Source organism: Hibiscus syriacus, unplaced genomic scaffold (assembly GCF_006381635.1).
Source record: "Hibiscus syriacus cultivar Baekdansim isolate YM2019G1 unplaced genomic scaffold, ASM638163v2 tig00111273_pilon, whole genome shotgun sequence".
Classification (NCBI taxonomy): domain Eukaryota; kingdom Viridiplantae; phylum Streptophyta; class Magnoliopsida; order Malvales; family Malvaceae; genus Hibiscus; species Hibiscus syriacus.
This window is the reverse complement of record NW_024063040.1, coordinates 1,057,905-1,073,958: the sequence shown is the minus strand read 5'-3', so window position 1 is coordinate 1,073,958 and position 16,054 is coordinate 1,057,905. Positions and strand designations below refer to the sequence as shown.

The window sequence follows — 16,054 nt, the reverse complement described above, 5'->3', positions numbered from 1 at the left end:
TTGTTTTTTTAGCTGAAAGAAACGAATTATTTGAATTTGGCAGGTAGAGTTCAGCGGAAGAATTCGGCGATGTTAGATAGTGACGATGATAATTGTAGTGTAATTTCATCATCGACCGTTCGTTCCGATCAAATATCCCTTTCCGGTACCGAAGAGGCAGTGTTCTATAAGGATAGTTTACTTGATGCAGCGGTAGGTTAGTATTTGGTTATTTGCGTATCTACTAATTGGTTTTTGGTTTAAAATATGATGCATTTGATTCGCCTTTGTTTGTCATAGTGAATGGAACGAACGACGGTTAAGCTAGTTGAAAATAGTTACCGCTTTGGATTTGAATGATGCTGAATTCCTGTTTTTTGATTTTGTTGGTTTAGGGGTTCGGCTAGAGGGAAAAGTGATTAATGCAGCATTTAGTTTCAACTTGCCGATCGCAGTACGTGCATGGTTACAGTTTGTAGCTGGAAATGTTTCTTCTGATTCATAATATATGGTTGAAAACTTGAGCCTATCACACCATTTATTCGGTGTTGTTCTCCAGATTTGCTACAATACTTCATCAGTGTCTGAATTGTATCAAGAAAGGGTCCAGCAAAGAGATACCTTAGCATCCCGAACTGTTGGTCGGTCTTGAATGCTTAATGTTGATAACCTTGGAAAATGCTTATGCCCATGTAGGGTCATGAGCATGGGACCCGAACCCGACGGGTTTCAACCCGACTTTCGGGTCCAGACGGTTCTTTTTTTTTAAAAAAAAATTGAATTTAGGTCAAATCGGATTCGAGTTTAGGGTGAAAATATCCTACCCGACTCAAAAAATATAATTTTACCTTATATATTTAGGAGTAATTATAAAAATACCCCTTTATATATTATTTTCTTCAATTAAATAACTATTTTTTATTATTTCGGATTGAATCGGATCATGTTCAGATTTTATCTCAAAAAGTCGAGTCGGGTTCAGGTCGGGTGGAGGTATATATTTTTCGGGTCGGGTTGGTTGAAACCCGACCCATGCCCATCCGGGCAGCCCATGTGAGCTGAAGAAAACGTTTCTCTTGGTAGGTTTGTTGGCTTTAACTGTCGGTCCGGGACACATAATGCACACAAAATATTGAAAGAATCAATCGATCCTCTTTCACAGGCTTTTAAATCCGGCTCAGAATCTTCTATGATAATTTCGGTATGATAAAATTAAACAAGGGTCGGAATTAAGTTACTCAATTGTCTGGCTGTCATCACTTTTTTTGGGGAGAATGATCCTGAGAAAATAGAAAATTCAATGCAAATTATGCAGAAATTAGTTCATCCGGAATTAAGTTCTAACGGAAGTATACATGCCTGAGTTCCACTAACTGAAAGGCATCTGATAAATTTATTCGAAGTTCACAAATTAGTTATTGCTTGCAACTTGTTAATGTCGAAACACACGATGTTTGCTTTATTTGAAGATTTGTTTGACTTGTAGGTTATTACTGTCAAACCAACTGATGCTGTCATAACAGCGGCTGTGTCTACTGGTCATTTCTCTTGACAACCATGGATGGATGGAGACTCAGTCCTAAACTGTGGCAAGAGTTAGTGACCTCTCTAGATCATACGTTTTCCATTTTTTTAATCTGATAATTTATTGTCTTTACCACCCCTTAAAGCTGATAATAGGTCAATGAACTTTGTATCAATTTCGGTCCTGCAATAATATACCAACACAAACAGGTGAAAATTTATTGGGCTAAGAGTCTAACTAGTCTCGAGATGTTTTGCAGATCAGTTACATATTTGTCTAGTTTACTAGATAAAGATGACCGATCGTGCGAATTGCTGCTGGTGAAGCACTGGCATTGATTTTTGAGAGGGGAAGCTTAGAGAAGTTTGCAGGTGAAGCTAAGGGTTCATGTGATGGTTCAGTTTCAGAAGGAAATAAATGAAAAGAAGGATTCTCCCATAAACATGGATTGAAGGAAAAAAATTCTGAATCAAGCCCGTGACCTCTCTGTGGAAGCTGGTGGTAAAGGTTCTTCCAAGAAAGATATTAATAACCAGAGGAGTTTGTTTAAGGATGTTTTGGAGTTCCTTGAGGTACTCGTATTTATCTTTAATTCCCACCTATGTATGGTTCTTCTGACTAATCATGCGAACTTTGATTCACTTGGTGATGTCAGTATGGTTATTCTCCCGAGACATCGATGAAGATCGGTGAGGATACACTTCATACATCAACACGGTCCAAGTTGATTCAGGTTACTCTTCCTCTTCTAATTCTCCAATTTATGTTGGTTACATGCCATGGATTTTGATAATTGTGTTCTCAAATTTCAATCCAACGGTTGAACTTTTTGAGGCGCTTTCTCGGTGGAGGTTTCACTAATCACATGCAGGTTGATGCTCTTTCAGAGATTGACATCTATTGATGCAAATTGCATGTCTTTTTTTTAATTTTCATGTGGATTATAAGAAATAATTGTTTCTTTGTGCAGAATAATGAATTCCTTCAAGATGTTTTCGGGTTCACAGCGAAAAGGCGGAATCTTGTAGCAGATGAACATATATCCAACTTTGGAAAGGTCAAATCCTTTTTTGTTTATCCTCATTACTGTATTTGGACATCATGAAAGGTATGAAATTAAGACTGATTCTTTAATACAGAGAATGTACAAATCACCGAATTCAGTTGCCAACAAGGCAAGAACTCAGCAATTAAACAAGCAACGAATGCTATCCGAAGTAAAGTTTCTTCCATGTGAAGTTGATCGAGTGTTTGACAACCAAATGCACCATTGACTGGTTAATGTTTGTTGCTCAGGGTGGAAACTTCGGGTACTTTGCCATCTGAGTAGGTTATGAAGATTTCTGAACTTGGTCTATCCTGCTGCCTTTTGTTAGTTATCATACACTGATTTTGTTGAAATCAAAATTGTATAATTAACAATCCAGGAGCCGTTTTGGGGTTACATTGGAGAGTGCTGTTCTAGTTGTAACTTCGATGTCTTGCTGCCTTTTAGTTACATTGATTTATTGAAACCGAAAACACTATAACAAACAATCTCGGAACCCTTGTGGTTTTATTGATTGCAATTCTACTTGTACATTGTGTAATATTCATATCACTCTTCTGTGTGTTATTCTTTTCATGGAGATTGGAATTGATTACTGTTCTTCTCCCCCTCCTTTCACTTTGCCTCTCAATCTTTCTTCCACATATTGATGTTGGTGGGTTAAAATTTTATGTACATTTGAGGACGTATCGATCAATCTGGAAATCCTTAGAGATCACAATCGAAAAACTAACGATCGTCTGAACTTAATGTTAACCTGATCATTGGGATATGATAAAAATCTAATCTCAAAACTATTTGAGTTTTATTTTGTGTATCGAGCCTTTGTTTATATTATGTCGTCGAATCAATACTTGAAACATTATGCCATCGAGTCAAAGTTTGAAACATTATATCATCGAGTTAGTGCTTGAAAATAACGATGGTGCCAGTAGACGTCATTAAAATATGATTTAATCATATATCTCAATCATTAGGTTAACGTCCAACTCAGACAACTATCAACTTTTTAACAGAAGAAAAAAAGAGTTTGAAATATATGAATAGTCATGTGACATTTTGTAACATTTAATAGTCGATGACTCAACAAAGCAACGTCCTATAACTAAATGATCGTTTTATCTTTTAATAATTGAGGAACTCAACAAAACAATACCCTATAGTCGAGAAATTGTACTTTATCCTAAAATTTATAGTTTAAGACGTGCATTTCATTTAAACCCACAGCTTTTTTAAAACCCTCTAATATGAGCTCATAATGGGCTTTTAAATCCATCATGAACCGAGTTTACCGATCCAAAATTATCCAACTCAGTATAGGCCTACTAAGGTCTTTATTGCGGCATGGGGCTGGGCCACTCAGTATACTGCTCGGTGCAGGCAGCAGATGGGATTGGCAGGGGACTGGTCTACTCTATATACTACTCGGTGCAAATAGTAGGTGGGAGTGGCAGGGTTATCGCAGGGGATAGGAGTTCAAGGTCAAGTATGGCAGAGCAGTTTGAAGATTGCGACGGCTACAATACGGTCTGCTGCGATCACTGTACGGACAGACTTACTTGCTGGAAAAATTGTGGGCGATTAGCTGTTTATGGGGAAATGGTTCACTCATATATAATTTATTTGAGTATTATAATGGAGAGATATTTTAAAAGCCTATTTGGAGTAGGCAAAGAGTGTAAGAGAAGAAAGTCACATCGGATAGATTTTTGTCAAGTTGGGAAGGGTGTGTTACGGAATTGGGATAATAGATTGAGGGGAGAGAAGGTTGCAAGTACCTTTCATACTATCAATAGAAATATTGATACCTTCTTCTTTGTTTTTCAAAGTAATTCCATAGAAATATTGTCTTCCAATAGAGGGTGTAGGAGTGACATTTGGCTTTCTTTTTCGATTGTTCATTTTACTAGTAAAATGTCAGAGGAGGTTGCGGATTTAATGAAGCACTTGAAATTCACTAAGGAGGAGTCTGAGGACATATCTCCACCAAGAGTTATTACTGATGATGACGTTATGGAAATGGATAAGTGGATCGTTGCGAGGATTATTGGTTACAAGAGAATTGATAGCGAAGTGGTGTTGCAGGTCTTTCGTTCTATTTGGGGTCATGCTAAACTCTTGAAATCTAGCATCTTGAAGGATAACATGTTCCTTTTCAAGTTCAAGACGCTCTCGGGTAAGCAAGCTATTATGAAACGTACCCCATGGAGTTTCGAAGGAATGATGTTGGCTATTGCTCACTTTGATCCTACTTTGAGTCTTGAAGAGTTTGATTTTCGGCCCCTTGGAGTGTGGGTGAGAATCTACGAGCTCCCTTTGGGGTACATGAAAATTGAAACTGCAGAAAAGATAGGCAATAGAATTGGGAAGACTATTGCTACTGACACAAGACCTGGAGATGGAAGAATGGGCGATTACCTTCGAGTTAGAGTGGAGATTGATTGTACCAAACCGTTGCGAAGATGTGCTAAGATGGGAGTGCTTGCGAATGGTGAACCGAGGAAGTGTCTACTAAAGTATGAACGGCTGCCTTCGTTTTGTCATAGGTGCAGAATTATTGGTCATGTCCTCACGGAATGTCCGAGCTTCTCGGACCAATTGCAATAGCCACTCCAATTCGGGGAATGGCTCAGAGTGTCACCTATCAAGAGACTCGAAGAAAGTAGCACCAAAAGGAAAGAATGAATTATCTACGTTGATGGGGAGAACAATGAAAGGTCAATGACTAGCTCGACGAACAACCCTCTTTCAGAAAGGGGAACTAAGACTCCCTAGGGAAGATCGTGGATGCCAGGACGTGATTTGTTGTACTCGTCTAGCTCCAATCACGAGGACGATTCTGACCCGACTGATCCAACCGGGCCTGATAGCTCCATTCCTCGGACGTTCCCGAAAGTTTTCATTACGCGTGACCGAGTTTTGTTAGAAGAGCAACAACCGAACCGGGAATTGAGTGTGAGGGCTGAGGTTGGTTCTTTCAGTTTGGGGAAGAGAAAGATTAGGGAGACGAGTAAGGGAAAGAGGAAAGTTAAGCGAGTGAATCGACAAGTGGTGCATATTTTCGACTCCATTTTGAACTCAAAGGTGGGTACTAGTGAGGAGGAGGACCCTAGTGAGATTCTGGAGGAATGCGCAGGGGATGTTTTTTTAACGGCGGTGGCTGAGGTTCAGCCCCGCCAGGAGCCATGATGATTCTGTCCTAGAATTGTCGGGGGCTTGGAAACCCCGCGACAGTTCGAGAGCTTAGGAGACTGATCTCCGAAAAGGACCCGATGTTGGTTTTTGTTTCTGAAACTAAGTTGCGGAAAAATAAAACGGATGCTATTAGATTGGCTACAAAGATGTCTGGTTGTTTTTCAGTGGAAAGATCGGATCATTGTGTGGGATTAATGATGCTTTGGAAGGAAGGTTTAGATGTCTCGCTCCAGAGCTTCTATAATCTACATATTGATGTGGAGGTTTTTTGGAAGGAGCAAAAATTCTGGTTTACGGGGTTTTATGGGCGCAGTGGGTGGTCGGATAAAAAGCACAACTGGGAGATGATTTCTCATTAGGCCTCTACCTCTTCTCTTCCTTGGTGCTTGGGAGGAGACTTTAATGAAATTATTCATATGGACGAGAAGAGATGAGGGCAGAAACCGGTAAGGGTTCATATGGAGGAGTTCCAGCGATGTCTTCGTGATGCCGATGTGTGGGACATTAGACCTAGGAGTGGTTGGTTTTCTTGGGCTAGTGGTACCTGCGCTAAGACGTTTGTGTGCGGGAGAATCGATAGATTTGTTGCGAAGATTGAATGGAGGCTTCTGTTCCAGGAGTGTTATGTGGATACGGTTTCGATGGCGTCGTCCGATCATTCTGCGATCTTGTTGAGCTTGGAGGGTGCTATTACGAACAGTTCGCCTAGGAGGGATTATTTCAAATTTGATACGTGTTAGGCTAATGAAGATCAATGCCGGGATATTGTGCATCGGGTTTGGGAGAACAATGAAGACTCTTTCTCAGTCAAAGTGGGGAAGATAATGTCTACGCTAGGAGACTGGTAGAGATCGAGAAGAAGTCAAGGCAAGAGGGATGAGAAGCGCTTAAGGGGTTCTATTTTTAGGCTTGATTATGGCCCGATCACGGATGAGTTTTATGAACTTCGGAGGAAAGCTCTGGTGGATCTTAAGGACGTTATGGATAAAGATGAGATATTTTGGCTTCAAAGATCCCGAGTGGCGTGGCTTAAGGATGGTGATCGTAATTCTTCCTTTTTTCATGCAAGAGCCAATGGGAGTCGCAAAAAGAATTGGATCGGGAGGTTGGAAAGTGAGGGAGGGGTTTGGTGTGATAGGTTGGAGGACATTTTTGGTGTTGCTACGAGCTACTTTTCCTCTCTCTTTCGTTCTTCCGAAGCGACTCCTGACGAGGAGATCTTTCAAGCCATTGATCCTTGTGTCTCGCCATGTGATAACGAGATGCTTTGCCGAGACTTTGCTGTCAAGGAGATCACCATTGCTTTTTCCCAAGTTAATCCCTCGAAAGCTCCTGGGTTTGATGGCCTTCCAGGTTAATTTTTCCGTTCTTTTTGGAATATTGTTGGATGTGATTTTGTTAATATTTGTCTTGGCCTTTTGAATGGTACGATGGATTTTAATTATGTTAATCGTACTATTATTGTTCTTATCCCTAAGGTTACTAGTCCGAAATTAATGAAGCAATTTAGACCGATTAGCTTATGCTCGGTCATCTACAAAGTTGTGTCAAAAGCTATAGTAAATCGTCTTAAACCTTTGATGCATGCTTGTGTTGCCGAGAACCAATGCGTTTTTGTCCCTGGTCGTCGTATATCTGACAATTTTCTTGTGGCTTATGAACTTATCCATTATCTTAAAGAGTCTAAAAATGGTCCTAGTAAGGGCGTTTCTATTAAGTTAGATATGGAAAAAACGTATGATAGAGTGGAATGGGGTTTTTTGTTGGATGTTATGATTCGGATTGGTTTTTGTAATTCCTTTGTCAATCTTATTCGAAAGTGTATTTCCACGGTCTCTTTTCAAGTGCGTATTAATGGCGTGTTATCTGATTCTTTCATTTCTCAGAGGGGTCTCCGACAAGGAGATCCCTTATCTCCATATTTGTTTTTATTTTACGCTCAGGGTCTGTCTGCCTTACTCCTTAAGGCTCAAAGGAGGAACGAGATTAAGGGTATTAGAGCAAGCATGAGAGGGCCGAGGATTTCACATTTGTTGTATGCAGATGATAGCATGTTGTTTGTAAAAAAATCAGCTACGGAAGTGCGAAAAGTAAAGAGTATCCTAGCTCAATATGAGAAGGCTTCATGACAGAAGGTGAATTATGAGAAGTCCAGCATTTATTTTAGTCCTAATACCCCAATGTGGATAGGAGGACCTTTTTGAGCGAGTTAGGAGTAGTTGAGGCCACGGATCCAGGGAATTACCTTGGTCTTCCTCTGGCAGTTGGGAAAGGCAAAAGGGTGGCTTTCAACTTTATCAGAGATAAGTTAGAGAAGAGGATTCAAGGATGGACTAAGAGACTCCTTTCTTTTGGAAGACGAGAAGTTTTCATCAAGTCGGTGGTCCAGGCGTTTCCCGCTTATGCTATGACATATTATCTCCTGTCGAAGGGAGTTATTGATGACATTAAGTCGCAAGCTAGATCCTATTGGTGGTCCGGGAAACAAAATTCCAGAGGTTGGGCGATGGTTGCATGGGATAAGATTTGTCAATCCAAAAATTTTTGAGGAATGAGGTTCAGGGATCTTAGATTGTTTAATATTGCACTTCTTGGGAATCAGATTTGGAGACTTATTCGGGATTAACATTCTCTGGCTTTCAAGGTCCTTAAAGCGAAATACTTTCCGTGCTCTTCGTTTTTTGAGGCAAAACTTGGGGCTAAAAATTATTATACTTGGGCAAGTCTCATGAAGGCCAAAGAAGCTCTCAAGGATGGTTTTTTCTGGAGAGTGGGTTTGGATAGTAAGGCTCGTATGTTTGAGGACAATTGGGGGGACGCTAGTCCTATTCGGTGGTACGAGAGATACATGGATCATACAGAACAACCGGTTAGAGTTGCGGATTTTATGATTCCAGGGTGTGCAAGGTGGGATGAGCCTAAGGTGGTCGGAGTGCTTCGGTCGAAAGATGCCTCGCAAGTTCTTAAAACGTTGATAGCTCCGATCTGGGGGGACAGATTGTTATGGGGTCATCATAGTTCGGGGTATTACTCGGCTAAATCGGGCTATAACTGGTTGAAAATTCAAAATAGTCCGTTTATGGTTGCGGATGGTATTTGGAACGCTGTGGCTAAAGCGAAGGTTCTCCCAAAAATCAGAATTTTTGGTTGGCGTATTTGTCATGAAGCTATTCCCGTTGGATCTAAAATTAAACAAGCAAATCTTGGAGATGGTATCTGCCCTCTTTGTCTTTGCGAGCTGGAATCGGTTATGCACGCGATTAAAGATTGCCCTAAAGTTAAGACGGTTCTTTTGATGTCGGGTCTTTCCTCTGAGATTGTTGACTGGAGGGGAAACTCTTCTATCATATTGTTGTCATATGTTCAGTCAAAGCTGAATGGTGAAGGTTTTGATTTGTTTCTTGCCTTGCTTTGGAATCTTTGGAACCGGCACAATTATTTTGTTCATAATGGGGATCTAAAATCGGATAGGGACATTATTATCAACTCTTCGAATTTGATTGGGGAGTACAAATTTGTTTCAAATTCTTTAGGGAGTAAAAGTGACGAAGTGATTCTTCATCGATCGCGTTGTTGGATTAAGCCGACTCAGGATGAGGTTAAAATTAATGTTGATGGGGCTTATTGCAAGGATTCTCGAGTTGTGGCTGTGGGTATAGTGGCTCGGGATTCGCATGGAATGATTATTGGGGGAATGACTATTGGGGGATTGGCTAAGAAGATTAATCCTCCGTTCTCGGCCGAGTCCACAGAAGCAATTGTTTTTACTGAGGACATCCGATTGGCTTCCGAGAATGGTTGAAACAATGCAATTATCGAAGGCGATGCCATTTCGATTGTTTACAGATTGTCTAATCAGGTTACTAAAAAATCACAGGATATTTCTACAATTGGATTGCTGCTCAATGATGCTAGACAGATTTTAGCTAACATTTCTTCTGTTAAAGTGCGTTATGTGTGTAGGGAAGCTAACCGAGTCGCCCATTCACTATTTCAAGGAGCCTTATCGAAAAACAATACAGTTTGATTTTTTTTTAGATGAATCTGATTGTATTAAGCAAGTTGTAATTGATGATGCTATTGGAATATAAGCTCTTATTCCTTCAAAAAAAAAAAAAAACTTTCCTCCGTTCGATTCAATTTAAAAACTACTCCCCCCATGTGAATTTGTGATTCTTCTCAATATCGTTCTTTTTTCGTGTAATTTTAATTTGAGTTACAATACATAATTACAATCCGGCAAGTTGAACGATTTCCGCTCACAGGCCGTCCATTCAGAGGCAACGGAAGCCGGTTGCCCTTATAGCTCGTGATGGACCCTTCCATAGTAAAGCTCCTTGAAGAAGACAAGGGTTTTCTTTGTTCTGGGTTTTATTTTTACTCTCTTCAATATCTATAGAATTCGTAATATGTGGAGGCTATTTAATCTGTTTTCCAATTTGTTTTTTTCCCTAAAAAAACACTGTTAATAGGACGAGTCTATGCATTCTGGAGCTGACGTTGAGGCTTTCCAGGCCGCGTTGAATCGAGATATTGAAGGCGATGCGCCGACTTCTCAGCATTCTGGTTCGGTACTGGTAGTCTTTCCTTGTTTTCGGTCTTCATTCTAATTTGCTAGACTAATAGACTAGATTTGATTTTATAAATAGTATCATTAGATTGGAATTCAGTTATTTTTGTTAATTAAGGTTTAGAATTTCTTAATAGAGAGTGTAATTAGCTTTGCATTTGTGTTAATTGCAATTGTTGGTTATGAATTGGTTCTCCTCGGAATTTCATTGAATGTTTGTTATTGTATGTCCTCGTTTTGAAAAATACAGCATCTTTATCTCAAGGAAGCAATCCTGCATCATGGCCGATCCCTGGGCAAGACGGAAACATCAACCTCCAAAATCAACAAGTCCTTCAAAGTGCACAGCAGCAACATCAGACTTCATCTGAGATGGAGCAAAAGCAACAGGGAGCTGTTGTTGCGGGGAGTTAGCAACAAGTTCAACAGCCAAATGATGTTCAACAGGAACATAATCGTCTACTACCGCCACAAAAACAACCCGAGATGTTCGTCAAAAAGGAGTAACTGAACAAATTCCTCCCCAGGTTTCTCAAATGACTGGGATTCAGACTACTGAAAAAAGTCCGACCCCACTTGAACCTGAGAGAACCAACAATAAAGACAGTGAATCACAATATGCAAAATTACAGAAGATGAGTGATCTACAGTCCAGTGGAGCAGCGCAACCAAATAATCCCGTGCATCGAGGAAAACAAGTTCCATTTGCCGTGTTGTTGCCTGCCTTATCGCCCCAACTTGATAAAGACAGAGCCATGCAGCTTCATACTCTGTATGATAAACTAAAGGTGGATTTCTAATATCAACCCATTTGCTTAACTATTGTAATTATTTAGTAATGGTCACAATAGACAGAATGGACTTCTATGTCTCCTGATTTTTCTGTTGGCTGTTCCTGTTAGAAAAATGAAATTGCAAAAGACGGATTTGTCAGGCACATGAGAGATATTGTAGGAGACCAGATGCTGAGGTTGGCAGTTAACAAGTTACAAGTGCAGGTGAGCTCAAATGTCCCATGTTAGTAAAGTAAAAACTGATGCTTGAGTTGAGTGCTTGTTAATTTTGAACACAAGCTAAAACCCCATATCTGTAATTTCAGATGAGTTCCAATCAGTCCCCGCCACAGTCCCATGTTGGAGCACGACCAAATACTCCCCGGATGTCATCTGTTGGTGGTGCCACACAGTTCACTGGACCACATTCATTAACTCAGCTGCACCAAAAGGGTCCTAATTCTGCTGCCAATTCAACTCAACTCCCTTCTCCAGCAGTCCCCATGCAGACTAATTCAAGTTATTTTCCCGGTGAAAACAAGGCTTAAAAGTCTCAAGAGATTAGTCGCCAATCAGACTCACGCTTTGGAATGCTAGGTAGTCAAATTTCTTCCTCCGGTTCAACCACTGTGAATCAAGAAAGAGGTTGTTCTTCAATTCCGCCACAAGGAATTAACAAGCAACAGCATCTGAATTTTCCACAGAATCCATTCTCCGTGCATGGGAGTAATAGTTATCACACATATTCTGGGCCAAATGTTAATACGTCAGGTTCAACTCTAAAGCCGCAGTCTCATGATTCACAAATGAGGCAAATCGCACCTCACCAAAGCATGGGATCAAATCCTGTTTGAGGATCAACCCAGACAATGAACACGATAAGTGGACGTAAGCTTGAGAGGCAGAACTCTAGTAATGACCCAAACAGATTGCAGGGCGCACCTCTCTCACTTTCCAGGTGGTTCAGTTCCTTGGCAAGCCTCACTGAGTAAGGAGCTGAATCCTAGCCCCTTGTCATCAGCGGCATATGTGAAACAGGAATCTGTTGATCAAGGTGCTGACCAGCATAGACCCCATTTGTCTGCTATCCAGGGAGTGTCGAATACACTAGTTGAGCAAGGAAATACTCCAAATGATGAGCCTGGAGAGAAGCAATCTTCCAGAGTTGGCTTCTCAACACCTTCCATCACAGCACAAATGGATTCTAATGTACCAGTGTTCTCATCTTAGTATATGTTTTCTTATTGTGATATCTTGATGGATGATTCTGGATGCTCTTGGTGATGCCTACCACTTTGTTTTAAAAGTTCACATGCAAATTTATGCATCAAGCATTTGCCATCTTGGAGTGTTGCCTTATTTTAGTTATGAAGTGCATATACACATGGATTGTGATTTATAATCAATTTGATGGCAAGTGACATTGACCCATGTAAATGGATCATGAGCTGTTTTGGTGACTTATTTGATTTAGCTATTTAGTTGTTCTGACTTTACAGTAGATTAGGCAAACTTCCCAAAATCAGTGCTACATAACAGGGTCGTCTAAATATCCAATTATATATATGACAATGTTCTTGATTTTGAGATTACTTTCTATTCAGTTCACTTAATTGAAATTTATATATATGCTTTTTTTGAAATTTATATACATATATATATATTTTTTCTAAATTTATATGGTTTATTGTTTTCCCCAGTGAAGCACATGCTTATGATAGTTTCTTTTGTCAAATTTTCTGCTCTCGTGTTTTTATCAGTTGGGGTCTAGAAATCCATCTGTGCCTACTCCAGCTGGGGTCAATGCGAGAACCCCACAGAAAAGGCCTTCTCTAGGCCAGGGGAAACCACCGGAAGCCCTTGGTTCATCTCCACCACCGTCAAGGTTAAATTAATCTCTCTGTTACTTGATTGTCAGGCATGATTATTAAGGATCAATTGAAATCTATTTGATTCCTTCTTGATATTAACCTTTTAAATAAGTTTTTGTCCATATTCAATGGGTTCCTACAGCAAGAAGCAAAAAGTTTCTGGAGCATTTTCAGATCAGAGCATTGAACAACTAAATGATGTCACTGCTGTTAGTGGAGTCAATCTCAGGGTATGATGCTTTATTAGTCAAATCTGCCTAAATTTAATAGTTACGAAATCTCTAAAAGAAAAAGGCCATTCTTTTTATGTTATGCTATTAAATAGGAAGAAGAAGAGCAACTATTATCTGGCCCCAAGGACGAGAGTCGAGTTTCAGAAGCATCTAGAAAGGTTGTGCAAGAGGAAGAAGAAAGACTTTTTTTGAAGAAAACCCCTTTGCAGAAGAAATTGGCTGAAATTAGTTAATATTCTTTATACCTCCCTGGTCCAAAGTCCTTCAATGTCATACATTTACATTCTGCTTTTCATTATAAGCAATTATCATGTCATGGTTTCCTTTGTCTTCTTGCAGTGGCCAAAAGTGATTTGAAGAATATAAGCAATGATGTGGGACGATGTTTGTCCCTGGTGAGATGCTACCTTCTTGGCCGTTTTCTTTATATTGAGTCTATACATTTCCTCATGTATCTAAGTCTTTAGAGTGTGGAGGAAAGAATGCGGGGGCTCATATGCAATTTAATCAGACTGTCGAAACAGGTCTGTCTCAGTTTCTCTCAGTTAACATGAATATTGATTATATCTTTGTAATTTGAATGGATATCTTGTAGCGTGTTGATGTTGAGAAGCCTAGGCACCGTACTCTTATTACGTCAGATGTCCGTCAGCAAATTTTGATGCTGAACCAGAATGCTAGGGGAGAATGGGAGAAAAAGCAGGCTGAGGTGGAGAAGCTCCGAAAACTTAATGAAGTGGGTTCTGTTTCTGTTTACATAATATGATTTTCTTTAGTACATTCAAAACAGGGAATTAATAATGCACTGACATACATAAGATCGGGCATGCTGTATAATTTATTCCTTGACACTGTATGTGTTAAATATATGTGGTTGCAGCCTGAGGCAGAGACTGTTGCTGATGGTGACAAGGAGAACGATGAAAGTCGAGCAAAAGTAGTGAAGGTATTATCAACAAGTAATTTTCTGAACGTTATATGTTTCTTAATCATTTAAATAAAGAGGAGTAACTCTATGGTGATGTTTAGGTAAACAAGGATGAGGATGACAAAATGAGGACCACTGCTGCAATATGGAGGGGATGACATGCTGTCAAAATGGCAACTTATGGCTGAGCAAGCTCGCCAGAAACGTGAGGGGGGAACAGATGCAGCATCTGGTTCACAAGCAGGTAAAGATGTGAACTGCAGGCCTTCATCTGCATCTGGGAAGAGTACAAAGGACAATGAAGAATCTGAAAAAAGGGGTCTACGGAGTTCTCATGCATCTGGTAAAAGCTTGGTTCATGACTAGATCTCTTCTCAATTTTAATTTGATGCATTTAACTCGTTAGTATGGTTGTTAGGTTCATCATGTGTACTGTTACATTAGATGGCATGGTCATGAATGCTGGCATACATCTGAGCAAATTGCAATTGGTTCCTATTATGTATCATCAATGGAACTGATTCAAGTATTGAAATATAGAACCAATGCGGGGTAGTAAACCTGACGGCAATACACAATTGCATATACGAAGATACTAAACGATTAGGAAGTTCAATCTCTTTTTTTATTAATTTTATGGAAAGGAAATTTGTTTTATCTGTTACAGTCATTTTTGAGCATTTGAATAACTATGTAAAGCAAATGTACTTGTATGAAATTGCTTAAGATCTAGCTATATCACTGTTTTGTAAGGTGTTAATGCAATGATTAAATCATTCCTGCACTGCCTGTTCCAAAAGTATCATTACACAACTTTTAATTCCCGTGGATTATGTTCGGTTACAAAGTTGCATATATTTGCTTTTGTTTTCACTCTACTTTCTTTTAACAGGGGTAATCAAGAAGTTTGGCCGGAACCAGGGGGTGATGCTCACACCCAATACTAGAGTGGCTCGTACTGTTTCGGTTAAGGATGTGATTGCAGCTCTGGAAAGAGAGCCCCAAATGTCTAGCTCTACACTTACCTATAGCTTGTACGAAAAAACCTGTCTTGATTCTAAATCTGAGTGATTATAAAGCACCTTTATACTTTTGGGTTTTTAATGTTTCCCATTAGGTATAATGGAATTTAAGATGTCCATGACTTCCTCTTTAGTTTTAATGGGTTTTTTTTATTAAAAAAAACAGCTTGATAATTGAAAATCTCAGGGTTTTAAGTGCAGGGTCATCCTCATCTTACTACATTCTTCAGAAACATGTGGAGCAGTTGGATGGTTCTAATAATATTATTATTATCTGATATTGTTTTTGCAGTAAATAATGTAGATTTCTCCGTTCTTATTGTAGATTTCTCCAAGTCAAATTTGCATTGAGTTAAAACTCCAAAGGGCAATGATTTCGAAGCACAAATTACCAAATTTCTTGTTTATGTTCTATGAAATGCTGGTGTTGCAACACCTGAATTTCAACCCGTCTCCTGCAATCCCAATGGAGCTTGGAATGCGGATTGGTTAGACCTAAGCACTCGAGGCATAAATGTCTCAAAAACACCAAGTAGCCACCACTGGTAAGAGACCCCGCCTACCCTTTCTTCCCTTGCATATAGATAACACATACACATCTTATAAATTACCAAACTCTACAAAAAATAACAATATTATAATTATATTTTACTCATTCAATAGATTTTTATCCCCTTGAAATTATGTTTGTTTTCCTAGCCTATATCTGAAGTTTCTAACATTAATTTATTTTTATCACAAGTGCCCCTAACGTGAATTGTGTTATTCAAATTGCCTTTAATTAAAAACTACATTAAAAACACATCAATAGAAACGTGGCACGTGATACTTTGATCAGATCAATAAATCAAATAGATTAAATCTCTCATGTTTGTGAAAATAAACTCTGTGATTAGTTCAAAAAGTACCT

At 39.4% G+C, this 16,054-nt stretch overlaps 1 protein-coding gene and 2 pseudogenes across 1 annotated transcript; all 3 read left to right on the top strand.

Moving 5' to 3' along the window:
* Positions 1–1,429: 1,429 nt before the first annotated feature.
* On the top strand, positions 1,430–2,778 carry LOC120157617 (annotated as a pseudogene).
* Positions 2,779–6,205: 3,427 nt separating this feature from the next.
* LOC120157616 lies at positions 6,206–7,105 on the top strand. The gene is made up of 3 exons (XM_039168701.1): positions 6,206–6,446; positions 6,498–6,591; positions 6,655–7,105. The coding sequence occupies exons 1-3, from the start codon at positions 6,206–6,208 to the stop codon at positions 7,103–7,105; spliced, it is 786 nt and encodes a 261-aa protein (XP_039024632.1).
* A 2,785-nt stretch (positions 7,106–9,890) lies between these two features.
* LOC120157695 lies at positions 9,891–15,325 on the top strand (annotated as a pseudogene).
* The last annotated feature ends 729 nt before the right edge of the window (positions 15,326–16,054 follow it).

Coding starts and splice junctions, on each gene's coding strand:
- LOC120157616 (XM_039168701.1), top strand. CDS start 6,206: ATGGAGGAGTTCCAGCGATGTCTTCGTGATGCCGATGTGTGGGACATT. Junction 6,447..6,497: donor GGAGGGTGCTATTACGAACA/GTTCGCCTAGGA, acceptor AGGCTAATGAAG/ATCAATGCCGGGATATTGTG. Junction 6,592..6,654: donor ATGTCTACGCTAGGAGACTG/GTAGAGATCGAG, acceptor TTCTATTTTTAG/GCTTGATTATGGCCCGATCA.